This window comes from Charadrius vociferus, unplaced genomic scaffold (genome assembly GCF_000708025.1).
Source record: "Charadrius vociferus isolate BGI_N301 unplaced genomic scaffold, ASM70802v2 scaffold337, whole genome shotgun sequence".
Taxonomy (NCBI): Eukaryota; Metazoa; Chordata; class Aves; order Charadriiformes; family Charadriidae; genus Charadrius; species Charadrius vociferus.
The window spans coordinates 858,358-871,884 of record NW_009649049.1 but is presented as its reverse complement, the minus strand read 5'-3'; the positions used below and the strand labels follow the sequence as shown (position 1 = coordinate 871,884).

The 13,527-nt window shown below is 37.3% G+C and overlaps 1 protein-coding gene across 1 annotated transcript in view; it reads left to right on the top strand.

Annotated features, from left to right (window-relative positions):
• The window catches only part of UBR1 (ubiquitin protein ligase E3 component n-recognin 1), a 55,840-nt gene extending 51,702 nt beyond the window's left edge, over positions 1-4,138 (top strand). Inside the window, exons 42-47 of the mRNA XM_009887972.1 lie at positions 66-174; positions 1,812-1,868; positions 2,361-2,438; positions 3,074-3,244; positions 3,420-3,521; positions 3,997-4,138. Coding sequence (XP_009886274.1) covers positions 66-174; positions 1,812-1,868; positions 2,361-2,438; positions 3,074-3,244; positions 3,420-3,521; positions 3,997-4,138 — 659 coding nt within the window. The remainder of the gene's footprint in view (positions 1-65; positions 175-1,811; positions 1,869-2,360; positions 2,439-3,073; positions 3,245-3,419; positions 3,522-3,996) is intronic.
• The last annotated feature ends 9,389 nt before the right edge of the window (positions 4,139-13,527 follow it).

Here is a 13,527-nt window from a genome sequence, read left to right as displayed (position 1 = left end):
AAGTGAATTAGTCAGCAGTGCTGAAACACTTTAACAGTTGCTCATGTTTTCTTTTTCTTTTCCAGTTTCTGAAGAAGGGCAATTCAAGGCACTTTGTAGTTACCTCTCTCTGCCTACCAATCTGTTCTTGCTCTTCCAGGAATATTGGGACACAGTAAATCCACTGCTTCAAAGGTACTAATTGGGACTGGACAGGCCATGTTTTTTTGTTGTGATGGCTTGATGGGAAGTCAGGATCAAATTTCTTAATAAATGGCTGAGCTCCAATTCCTACTGGAGTTCTAAACATTTGTTTGATGTGCACAGGTATACTGAATCTCTTAAAACACTTCAGAAACATAAGACATTCTGTATTTTGTGGTAATTCAATGTTAAATAATTATAGCTTATGGGACATGCATCATTCAATCATTCAATGCAGAAAGAAGTTATCGTAAACCTTTGGTTGCATGGTATGCCCCTTACTGTTCACTGGCCTATTTTTAATCTGTCTACAGCAAAAGTGCTGATTACACGAGCTATAGAATGAGAATATGGAAAATTTATGTAGGCTTTGTGCTATTCTCTGGATTTGCAAAATACTGAGGAACGTCAAAGTTAGCTTAATGATTAAAAGGTACAATTTGAGTATTAGTACATTGCAATCTAGCAGTAAAGAAATAATCGATAAAATTCTCCATTCAAAAACACAAGTTAAAATAAACAGGTACCCTCTTCCCCCCTAACTCAGAATAATCCTGCTATATTGCCTTGCAGAATGTCTCCATGTATTTAATGTGACCTTTTGTGCACTTGGTTGCATTAATTATTATTCCTGGTTCTTGGCAGAATTCTCTGGCTCCCACCAGCTTTTCCTGGTTGTTTTTTGGTTTGGTCTTCTCCCCCCGTTCTGTTCTGTTGTCTAGATTTCTTTCAGTTTAGGGACATTTTGAGCTGTTGACTCTAACTTACAGTCCATGTAGAACACAGAGGATAGATGGTTGTGAACATTAGCAAATGATCCCCAGAGGCAGTGCTAACAAATCCATCGTAGTGCTCCCAGTCAGAAACAGAGGAGGCTGTAGGAGGCTACATATTTAATGCATAGTAACAGTTGTCAAATCATCATGCAAGTTCCCATATGTTTTTAGAAAGAATCTTATTTCAGAAAACTAAATTTGATGATTGTTGAGAAATGTGTTAAATGAGGCGTACTAGAGTGACCATCTGCTACGCTTCGCTCTCTCTTCTCCTCTTTTTTGTAGAAATAACTTGCAAGGTATCTTAGACATACCAATTCCATGGTTTAGTAAATTGCCAATATCTACCGTTGTTTTGGTAGACACATTTGGCCATCCTAAGCAAGCATACTACATGCAATAAAGCATTGTAAAATAACCATTGGGTGATGGTTATTAAATAAAAGCAATAAATATTTTCCAAGTAGAATGTACTTCACATTTCTTACGCTGTGACTTTCAGCAGATATATTCCAAAAGGAGCTGTGTATTGTAGCCCACTTGGAGAACTTGAATACATCTGAAGATTGCTTGCATTTTTTAATTCTGTGTTAACTCTGTGTCTTCGTGTGCATGTTGATAATTCTAAGCATTATTGGTTTTCATGTAGGTTTTTATCTTGTATAGAAACTTAAATTCTTTTCCTGAAGCAAAACTGTAAAGAATAGCTGTTTCTCCTTGCGAAGTTTCAGCTAGAGCTATCAGTGCTTTATCTGTGCTCTGTCTTTGCTTATTGCTTACTAGTTTAGTTTAGTGATCCTAAACGTATATTGTTATCAAACACTGTCATCTGCAAATGTTTGTTTGAAATAGGTGGTGTGCTGACCCGGTGGTGTTAAGTTGTTTGAAGGGGAAAAGCGTTGCAATAACGTAAGTTTGGTTTTGTTGTTATTGTTGCTTTTTCTTCTGTTTTTCACTTAAAACTGTGCAAAGAATGAAGTGCTTGTTGTGGGCAGGTTAGAGTGCTTGTATTTTCTTCCTCCTGCTCTACTACCAAAAGTACATTTCTCTTTTCATGGTTGTGTATTACTCCTCATGCAGTGAATTTTCACTGAGTGTGTACAACATCGTTGGACAAGCTATCTAGCTTAGTCTAGGAAAAAACAAAAGCTAACTGAAGTTTGAAGTGTCTTCATACATGTAGGTTACATATGAAATTAAATTTCATCACCTTTGGAATATAGAAACGCTGAAGCTCCCATGTGGAGCTTCTCACTTGGGCTTCTAGGACTTGAAGAACTGCTCTAGAACTGCAGAAGTTTGCAGAAAGGACTGCAGGCTTAGCAGGAATTTATACTTATCCATTCTGTTCTTTGCTGCGATCTTTATTTTCCTCATAATAGTTCTTTTTCACTTACCCAGGTATCCTAGGAAAAGAAATAGTTTAATAGACCTTCCTGAAGACTATAGCTGCCTTCTGAACCAAGCCTCTCAGTTTAGGTAAGATGTGACATATTTAGTTGTCTTCCTAGTTGTGTTGTCACTTTTATATTCTTGCAGTTACTGTAACTGGTATTTAAAACTATGTACAGAAATTATTTTGCAGAAGCGAAGGCGGTGATACTGGCCAATACTAGCATATGTTCATTTTAAATCTGAAACACAACAGCTTAGTAATTGAAGTCACTTTTGTTTGAAAGGATAGCATATACAATTATTATAGCTTGGTCTGCTGGTCATTTTCCACCAGTCCAATGTGCGTTTGATTTGGCCACAAGTCTGAAAATTATTTTTGCACTGGATACAACAAGTCCAGAAGGTTGGCACTGTTTTATGCCAGGAAGAGTGAATCATAGGATAATTCAGGTTAGAAGGGACTTCAGCAGTTCATCTACTTCAATCTCCTGCTCAAAGCAGGTATCTTGCAGATAAAATATTTCAAGTGATGTAAAAACATAGCCAAAGTAGGCAGATATGTGAAATATGATTATGATGTAGTGTGTCTTAGGTCTTTGTTTGTGGTGTGGGTTTTTTTTGTGGTGGTGTTGGTGTTTTTTTAAGGAACATTATCCATAGTTAACATTTCTTTTAAAGTTTTAATTCCTGCAGTAACACTCTGCTTACACTTCTTCTAGGTGCCCGCGGTCTTCTGATGATGAACAAAAACATCCAGTATTGTGTTTATTCTGTGGGGCTATATTGTGTTCCCAGAATACTTGCTGTCAGGAACTGGTGAATGGGGAGGAGTTGGGAGCCTGTACTTCTCATGCTCTTCAATGTGGAGCTGGAGTCTGTGTGTTTCTCAAGTAAGTAGCTAGCCAGAACTCAATGTGTTAAAAAAGTAAAGGGATTGTCAAAGCGCTTGATTCGTTTTGTCTGAGACGAAGAAACATTGCTTTGACTTAAAATGTAGCTCATCAAAAAGTTAAGAACCTGCTGGGAGTTGTCTTGTATTTTAAATGTAGCTGTTTTTTCCTTAAGAATCAGGGAATGCAAAGTTGTCCTCATTGAAGGTAAAACCAGGGGCTGCTTATATCCTGCTCCCTACTTGGATGAATATGGAGAAACAGATCCAGGTCTGAAGTAAGTAAATGTTTGACTTTATTTCTTTCTACATTTCCATTTTGGTGTCTTTTTCTTTTGTGTACCCATTAGACAACATGTTCTTCCTGCTAGCATGTACAGCACTGTAACATGTATCTAGGCTGGTGAACTTGTTTAACTTCAAATTTCCAGTCACGAATTGATCGTTCATAATGAAAAATATACTTTTTTGGTACTGTTAAATTTTCTTACTTTTCTCAAGAATACTTTGCATGCTTTTCATCAGAAATGTGCAACTGCCATTGCTGAAACGGCATCTTGGAAATGGCAGTCGCTGCTTGTCACATTTTTTTTCATTTCCCGCAGATTTGTTGGAATTGGTGTTCATACAAGTATTTACAAGTATTTAATATTTTCTGGCTGTCATTAAGAGCGATAATGCTAGAATATTAACAGCTTGTCAGTTGCTCTTCTAATATGCTTATTGGGTGTTCTCCTTTTTTGTTCTATAAAGAAGAGGCAATCCCCTGCACTTATGTCGTGAGCGTTACCGGAAGCTCCATCTGCTATGGCAGCAACACTGCATCATAGAGGAGATTGCCAGGAGCCAAGAAACGAATCAGTTCTTCTTTGGATTCAACTGGCAACTGCTCTGAGTCTCTTGATTTTTAGTGAAAACTCTTACCTTTGGCAGTGCTTTGGAAAAGGAAAGGAGGGTGGCAGTAAACAATCTACTCTCAAGTGGATTCTGTAGTTCAGACACAATTGATGGATTCTCGAGGTTGGATGTATTACTGACACATTGAAACAGAATCTCATGTCATATGTTTTGCTCTTTTTTTTTTTTTTTTTCCCCCCCCCCCCCCCCAAAAAAAAAAAGAGGTAAATCATATTATGTAATTATTACTGAACATTCAGGTCCAGAAATCTTTCCACTTTTTTGAGAAGTTCTAATAGTCTCACATGTTTTGACGAGGACAGCTTCCCAAATGCTGTGCTTCAGGGCACATACCACGTTTCTGTCTCTTCCATGCCTTGAGAATATACCTAAATGGTGTTGCTATGGAAAAGCCTCCTTTACTTTCTTCCTGGGTTCTTTTCCCAAGCTTAGTGAAGCTTTTAAATCGGTCAAGATCTGTGGCATCGTATTGGATTGGAAGTGGTGCCAGGCCTTTAGTAATTTGTAGCAACAGGTACAGCAAACATTAAGTTGTACAGAAAAAGCCTGCATTCAGCTATATGCTGGGATTTAATGAAGTGTTTTCATTAATCAAGTCTTTAAAGGAGAAGTGTGGGGTAGAAAGTGCATGGGGAATTACCATCTTGCTTGTTGCATCAAAAAATAAAGTCTGTGCTTTTTGCATTGCCAGAACTGCACTTTATCTAATGAATTTGTCCTCTCGTAATGTTGTATATCCTAAGAGGTCTAGGGCTACACCATTTGGCTAGGTTGTGGTTAGTTTTACTTCTTATACAGTTTTTCTTCTGAGATTTTTCCCCAAGAACCAAATGTGAAAATACTGTTACGTAGTTGTAGTGTAGCTCTGCAAATTATACAAGAGCCAGAGACTTCAGTAAAGTAGAAGACCTTCAAAGCTATCACTGGACTAAAACCAAGGCCTAAAAGCAGCAAGTTTTAGAATCAGAGATAAGTTAGTTTGCCCATATTTGAGGAATTTTCCACTCTTCATCCTCTGTCGCTATTGTTTGGAGCCCTGCCTGCATAAATGAAATTGTGTGTTCAGTGGTTCGGTGCCAGTTAGAGCAGAAAAGAGGGAGGAAAAAAAAAAAAAAGGTGTCTAAGTTTGTCTCTGTCCTTCAGTAGTTAATAGCACATTGTGATTGGACTCTCTCTCAATGATATGTGATTGTGCTTCAGTTCTAAATGTTTGTTGTTCTATTTTCTGAATTTCAGCCATAATATACGTGAGAGAATTTGTAATGTGATGGGTAAAAATGCTTTTCCAGGAAATTCCATTTCTATGTGAAAGTTTGAAGTTGTCAGTACTCTAAATTTCCCCACCCCTTTGCTATTTGGATTCTTCTGTGTCATTTTAATAGGGCTTGCGAGGGGAGGTTTTCAAATTAATGTCTGAGAGTGTGTCTTTGTATGATTTTGTTTATTTTTTTTGCTACTGTTTGTATGAGAGATAGTAGAATCACAAATAATGATTTAGCATTAAATATCATTGTTCTCCTAGGTTTTAAAAGTTTTTAGATTACGTATGAGTGCACTGAGCAGCACCGTAACTCATCTAAAAATGGAATACCAATGAACTCAAATATTCTTCTGATTTCAAATACTTTTTTATAACTTTTGCTATAATTGTTCCCTGGCAATATAAATAGTTGGCTTTGGTATATTTTTCAGGTATTCTGTTTCTTGCAATTAAGACCATTCTCCTTATTTTGATTCTTTCGGATTTTAAACCTGAATATGAAACTCTTTAAAGACAAACATTAATTCTGTTAGTCTTCTCTAAAATGTATTTGAAATGCATACTGAATATAGAAGAACAGTTGTCATGAAAACTTGTATGCACTGGCAATTTCTAAGGTCATCAAAACACTACTTACCAACAAAAATATTGGATTAAAACTAGCAAACGTATGGCTCGTTGATACCAAGACTGTATTCACTTACTGTTTCCCTCTGATATCTACCTATTCATTTATCAAAACCTTACAGTTACCGTGCACTTCACGATACAAAAATTCCGTTATCAAATATGCAGTGAGATCACTTTATTTTGTTTTCTGTCTGAATTGTAGTATATAAGGACAGGAGCTGGTCTGAGCAGGTGAGCTCATGTTTCAAGCTCTCGAAATCTCTTTGTAGCTGAAGAAGTGGGAGAGGAAAGTTGCATCTTTCTGTACGTTTGCACATTCTAATTTAGCAAATGGGCTCCCATATCATTCACTGACTAGCGTGGTCATCTTTCATTTCATAAATTACTATGCAGTTTTGTTCACTGTGAGTATAATCTGTATTTAGTGATCGCAAGACGCTTATGCCACTGATTTCTGTTCCATCCAAGCTGACAGAAGAAGTTATTTGATAATGCACATATTGGTATCTTTAATTGCAAAAATGTAAATTTGAAACTTGTATAATGTTCTTGTGCTTTTGAAATAAAATATCTTGTATATGTATATTTAAAAAAAAGGAAATAAAAGTAACTTCTCATAGATTATTCAATTTTTATTTGGAGGCGCTTTGACGCTTCACAGTTCATTTTACAAGAGCATTATAGCAGCGGCTGTCGGTGTGGAAGAGGGGAAGAGTGAGTAAATGATTGGTAAACAATAACGGTTATCCCTGTAGTCCGTATCATCAGTGTACCAGTTAGTAATGGTGGCACAATTTTTCATATTTAAAAAAATATTCTACTTGAAACTTGTCCTAGTATTTCACAGATGCAAATTCCTGCAGTGTCTATCTCAATTGGTAAAAGAAATCTTAAGTACAGAATTTAATATTTAGATGGTGTTAAACTGATTAGTTGAGTGATTCTGGTTTTGTAGCTTCTCAAAAACTGGCTGTGCTGTAAGTCAGCTACTTAACGTCTTGTTAAGCTTTAGTGATGTTGGTCTAATATACATTAAAAAAAAAAAAGTGTTTTATTACAGAGCTAAGCAAACAGCCAAGAAGTCTTTTACATAGAAACAGCCAGTACTCCTTGCCCCTTTTTATGTTACAAGCTGCTGGCTGTCACTACTTTCTTGCTGCTTTGTTGTCGCTTTGGGCACTGTTCAACTTACAGAGTTTGGGGGTTAAGGGTGTTGCTCTCTATGCTTATTCTTAGTAAAGCAATTTTTTTTTTAAGAACCAGCTTCTGAAAAGGTAAGAGGTAAGGGTAGATAGATTAAAGTCTGTTAGCAAAAAATGTTCTGAAGATCAGGAGAACAAGCAGCTCATTCATTTGGGGGGGGGGATAAGCCACAGCACCATTTCTTGCTTAGTAAGAATCCCAAGGTGCAATGTACAAACGTACAAAATTATGTAGAGGAGGATTTTGGCCATCATATGCTTTGCTTTATGATTGAAATCCACTTTATTTTCTAGACAATATTATTGAATAATCTCCACTGTAAACTAGTCAGATTTGTGATACAACATCTAGGTTTGTTACTTAGATTCTTTTAACCTATTACTTGACAAGATCTTCAAAGGTACTTTCTTCAAAAATGAAAGTATCTTCTTGTTTAATTTCTGTGGCACAATCTCTTTCACTTGTCTTTATGTTTTGCAGGTAGGCTAAATTTGGGCTAAAGAAAACATATGGATGATAATGAAAATCCACTCCTATACAAGTCTCTCAAGCCCACTTATTTGTAATTCTAGCTACATTTCTCTAAACTTGCATTCAATATGGTCAAAAGAGTACATGAAAGAGAAGCTGTGTCAAGGAAATGTGTGTTGAAGGAGAGCGAGGTGAAATTCAAAGGGATGATATACATTATTTCGTGTAACGGTGAGTAAGAGGAGACCAGGTATAAAGTTAAACATAAAGCACTAAAACTAGACCTGAGTTTTCTTTTTTATTTCTGAGGGACTACTGTTTATGAGATCAGTGTCAAAAATAGTAGTATAGTTTGTGCCGTTTAATTACAGGTTGTCAAACAACTTGGAATCTATCAGACTTAATTTTAGGAGGTTTCTAGGCTTCATGCTTGAGTGAATGAGCCTCAGCAAAATGTGAAGCAGGTAGTGGGGACTGTGGGTTTCATGATCGTTTCAAGCCCTTGCTCTGTTTGTGAAGACCTGTGGTTAGTCTTTTCCAGCAGACTGCAGAACGTTCTGTCTCCTTCCTCTTCGTAGTGCCCGAAATGTAGTATTAGCCTCTTTGGGTACAAATATTGAGATACACTCTAGTGCTGGGAGAGAGGTCATCCCAATGCACCAGAGTTTCTGCTTGAAGGTTACCCTGAACGTACCATGGCAGCCTGAGGAATAATTCACTCTAAATGCTAAAAAGCCTCCAATCTTTCTTCCCATTTTTCTTTCTGTGAATCATGCTGACCTTCACTAAAACTGGCAAAACGAATTTATCTTGATCGTTTGATACTGCGAACGATCTAGGAATATTTATTTCCCAATTCAGACTTATACAGAACTTCATTGAGCAATTCGATTTACATACTCCAAGCAGTCTGCCTCTGTTAATTGACATACAGGAGCAGGACAAGATCATCCATTTAAGTGATGGTCTCCTCATAAATAAGGACTCCACCTGTATTCTGTGAGCTTCACACCGTATGGTTCTTTGCTAAATGACGGAGTACTGCTTGGAGAGCCTAAAGTGTTCCCATAGTGGGAAACGGATACAAAGCACATGTGTACCAAATGAGTTGTAAGATTTTAGATATGAATCTTCTGTTGGAGAGAACTGTATGATTGTATGCAACTTAAAAAAAAAAAAAAAAAAAATTGAAAAAAATCAGTTTGCAGAAGGGAGGTTTCTAGCTTCTAAGGGAACGTGCTGTGCTCATTTTTTTAAATATAAATGAAACTTGAAATGTGCTGTATTTGTATATCTCTTACTAATTATTTTTTCTTTATGATCAGTGTAGAGCGAGTGTTTTCAGTGGTAATCAGAAAGCTTTAAAGGAAGAGCATCGTAATTGCAGTTTCTACAGGAACTGCCATAGTGCCTTCACCAGAAACTGAGCACTAAAATGTTTCAGTTTTTTTTTATTAAGAACTTCAGAAAGAAGACAGTTTTATGCATAGATAAGTTCCTTACTCTGGAAGTTGCTGTTGCACAAATGTATTGTTATTAATTCTGACTGGATTAAGCGTTAATAATAAATAGGATAAGAAGTGTCCCCCAAATCGTATTTATTTCTGTATCTGAGCAGATGCTCCGGCTTAAAGGCTTGGCTTGCTAATGCCATCTCTGTCTTTACAAATTATGGAGAATTAAAGATAGAGTCTGTGCTGCTACCTGAGCTTGTTTTCTTGGTCCAGTAGCTGTAATGTTAAATACTGCAGGAAACTCAAACTATTGTGACAGGCGCTGTAATGCAAACTAGATATGTAGGGTGCGCTCCCACTGTGTGAGCAAACTAATACACACAAAGCAAAGGAAGCATTTATTTAGTAAAGGAAAATTTAAAGTGAAATGAGCCGTCGTCTTTTTGTAATACATTTATATCGATGGGGACTCTGAATGCCTAGGCAGGATAGTAATGAACAATCTAATGACTAAGTAATTACTGGTGATAGTCAAGACGACAACTGCCCCCTGTGAGATGGGTGCTGGTACTCGGTGAGCTTCACAAGTGATAGCAGCACTAGCCACTCCGGCGGGTTTTGGCAGTTGGCTGACACACAAAAGTTAATTTGCCAAATATTAACTAGTCTTTGATGGTAAAATGTTTTCTCTTCGTATGAAGGCAAATGAGCTGTGTGGCGGCCAGGGAAAATGTGTAGCCAGCCAGTTACACCCCTGCTCTTTGTGCTAAGGTGTTACGGCAGCTACTGCGTGAAATTTCTGTCTTTACAGAGACGCTCGAGCTGGATGATCATTTGAGTTCCTTCTTCCTTCCGAATCTGTTTTTTCAGAGCAGACTCTTGATAAATCCATCATATGGGGACCTCGACCACAGAGTTATCAAAAGAGTAAGCTCACAGCTCTTATAATTCTGCAAGCTAAATAAATGACCTAGAGAGGTTTTTAAACGGTGCAAAATGTCAGGTTTCATCTGTTTCTACAGTTAAATGCATTTGGCCATTAGGAAATATTTCCTCAATTGCACAGTAAGATTTCCTTCTTTTTTTTTTTTTTTTAAAGCTCTATTTTCCTGTTTCCATTCCTCACTTTTTAATTTTTTAAAGTATTTTATTTTTTAAAATTTGCATATTCTTAGTCCTCTTGATTCAATTTTTCCTGATGGAAGAAATCTACAGAAATAATTTCTGTTTTTCTCTGAGTTATTTCTGATTAACTTACACCTTTTGGTAATTGAGCAATCTAGAACTGTTTTTCCAAATGTATATGGACCAAAATTGTGTTAAGGAAGTGATTGCTCTTGACCGACGCATGTGGCGCTTTGCATACTCACCTGAAAAAAAAATAAATTGTATTTTTTAAAGTCACATGCTGCTGCAAAGCCTGCTTAACATGACTGTCTTTCTCCTTGATCTCTCAAGGTACAACAGCCTTCTGTGTTCGTTCTTTTCTGATATGCATCAGCTAATTTTAGTGCTGCTGGTAAGGCACAGGACACTGTTGTGCTCAGTGTTCTGCAACAACACCACAACAACAGACTGCGCTGCAGAAATAATAATTTTTGGCTCTCAGAAACGTTTGAAGGAATTGTGCACCAGTTAAGTTTAGTTCCACACTGGACAAAGTGATTGGAATGAAGAACAGAAGTAGACACATAGATAAATGCAGTGCAAAGGGAAGAGTTAACATAGTTCATGTAAAGGGAAGTCTCAGTTTACAGATCTAATTCTTTGAAGGAGTCAATGAATATGATGAGGGTGTTGAGCCAGTCAGTAATAAAGTAGATTTCAAAAAACTTCGAGTAGAGTCTTCCAACTGACTCACAGAATTAGAAGAAGCCGCCATAAGATAAAAAGGAAGATCTGGTTCAGCAACAAAGTAAAAGAATAAATGCTTTATTTTCACAGTGGAAGAAGCTTAACAACTGAGATTCACAAAAATCAACATGGTGGGGTTTTTTTTTTTTAGCATTTTCAGAAGTGATCTGTAAAAGGGAATTGTAAAGTGGTGAAATCTGCCGATGATACGAGTATTTTCAGTAAAAAAGCTTATTTTGGATGTTTTCAGGCTGGATAATACAGAAGATTCAGTTTGGTAAATGAAAATGTAGCTGTGCAAAAACTAACATCTCACAATAGACTAGACTAGACTATTTCAGTTGGAAGGGACCTACAATGATCATCTAATCCAACTGCCTGACCAATTCAGGGCTGACCAAGTTAAAGCATGTTTTTAAGGGCATTGTCCAAATGCCTCTTAAACACTGACAGGCTTGGGGCATCGACCGCCTCTCTAGGAAGCCTGTTCCTGTGTTTGACCATCCATTCGGTAAAGAAATGCTTCCTGATGTCCAGTCTAAACCTCCCCTGGTGCACCTTCGAACCATTCCTGTGTGTCCTATCACTGGATACCAGGGAGAAGAGATCAGCACCTCCCTCTCCTCAGGAAGCTGTAAGAGAGCAATGAGGTCACCGCTCAGCCTCCTTTTCTCCAAACTAGACAAGCCCCAAGTCCTTAGCTGCTCCACATAGGCCATTCTTTCCAGCCCTTTCACCAGCTTTGTTGCCCTCCTCTGGATGCATTTGAGGACCTTCACGTCCTTCTTAAATTGTGGGGCCCAGAACTGCACACAGTGTTCAAGGTGAGGCCACACCAACGCTGAATATGGTGGGATAATCACCCCTTCTGACTGGTTATACTGTGCTTGATGCACCCAGGATGTGGGTAGCCCTCTTGGCTGTCAGGGCACACTGCTGATTTATATTGAGCCTGCCACTGACCAGCACTCCGGGCTATATTCATATCAAAGATTTTCTTAGTATTTTTATGGATAATTTATATGAAAATGTTATCTCAATGCTCAGAAACAGTCAAAAGGGCAAGCAATGATAGGAATTCTTAGGGAAAGAAAAGGACAGAAGACCTATTTAGTTCATGATGTCTTCAGCTCTACACAGTGTTTTCATTTAAAAATAATAAATGGAGAAGAGTGATGAAAATTGCCAAAAGTGTGAAACAACTTCCATAGAAGAAAAGGTTAAATAGCAACTTCTTCAACTTGGAAAGACAGGACCAAGAGAGATTATAATAGAGGACTGTAAAATCAGGAATGACACGGAGGGAATAAATAAGGAATAACCATCAGCTACATCTTACAACAAAAATTAGGGGATACCTGATTAAGATGTCAGGGAGTCAACAAGCAAAGATAAGCAGTTTTTCAAACAATGCAAAATTGAATTGTGAGAAATTAAAATCTGAAGCTCGTTCTTGTAAGCGTTTTGGACATCAAGAACGTGAATGGGTTTTAAAAAATTACTATGCAAATTACTAGAAAAAAATGTCCACTGATATTTAGTAAAACACAGTAATACAAATACCCTCTGTCATACCAAGTCCCAAACTGCTGTTTCCTGGAAGTTTGCAGGCTTTGTCAGGGAAAGAACTATTTTTTAATGGTCTTGCCTTTCACGTGTCTTTTGCAAAACATCTGCTACAGGCTGCTATTGCAGGGACACCCTATCTATCCATTTTTATTTTTAATATACTTAAGTATAGGCCTAAAATTTTAAGCAGTGAAGCAATTGCTTTTGAAATTATGGTCATGTTTATAGCCTGCTTGAATTACAGTATAGATTTTTTTACATCACACACTTTATTTACAATATATTATTATTACAGTATAATTCTTGCTTATTCTAGTGTTATAGAAAACAACATTGTTTAGACAGATAAAGGCATTCTTACTGTTACTTTTGCACAACTTCAAAAGCAGAAATACTTCTGCTTTGAATATCCCAGAGGTATAACTTCCTTTACTTGATTATACCCAAAGAATGCACAAGCTGTCCAAAGTTATATTCAAACAATGTATTATTCACAACAGTAACAAGTAAAATACTTTTATTTGGTCTCTTATTCTCTATTCTGTATCGGTATGTTTTTTCTGCTTACTATTAATGCTGAATTACAGTCGCAGGGCACCCTGTAACTACCAATGTCTTGGGTGTAGAAGGCTTTTACTCTATGCATTGACGAAGTTCCTGGATGCTGTGCCAGAAACATGCTGGGAGATCTGCCAGCCTGCCTTTGCCTTCACTGGTTCCAAATAATCCCGTATCTTCCAGCCCCTGGAGCTATGTAAGTACTTTTGAAACTAGGAGCTTTTAAACCTCTAGAATCATCAGTATTTGTTTTACGGGAAGTATCTGCTTGTTTTTAAACTTGTGCTTTCATGCGCTGCTTGGAATTTTAGATATCCTGGCATGAGCTGTCAATTAGTTTTCTTGAGCAGAGAACTTTCAGCAGTA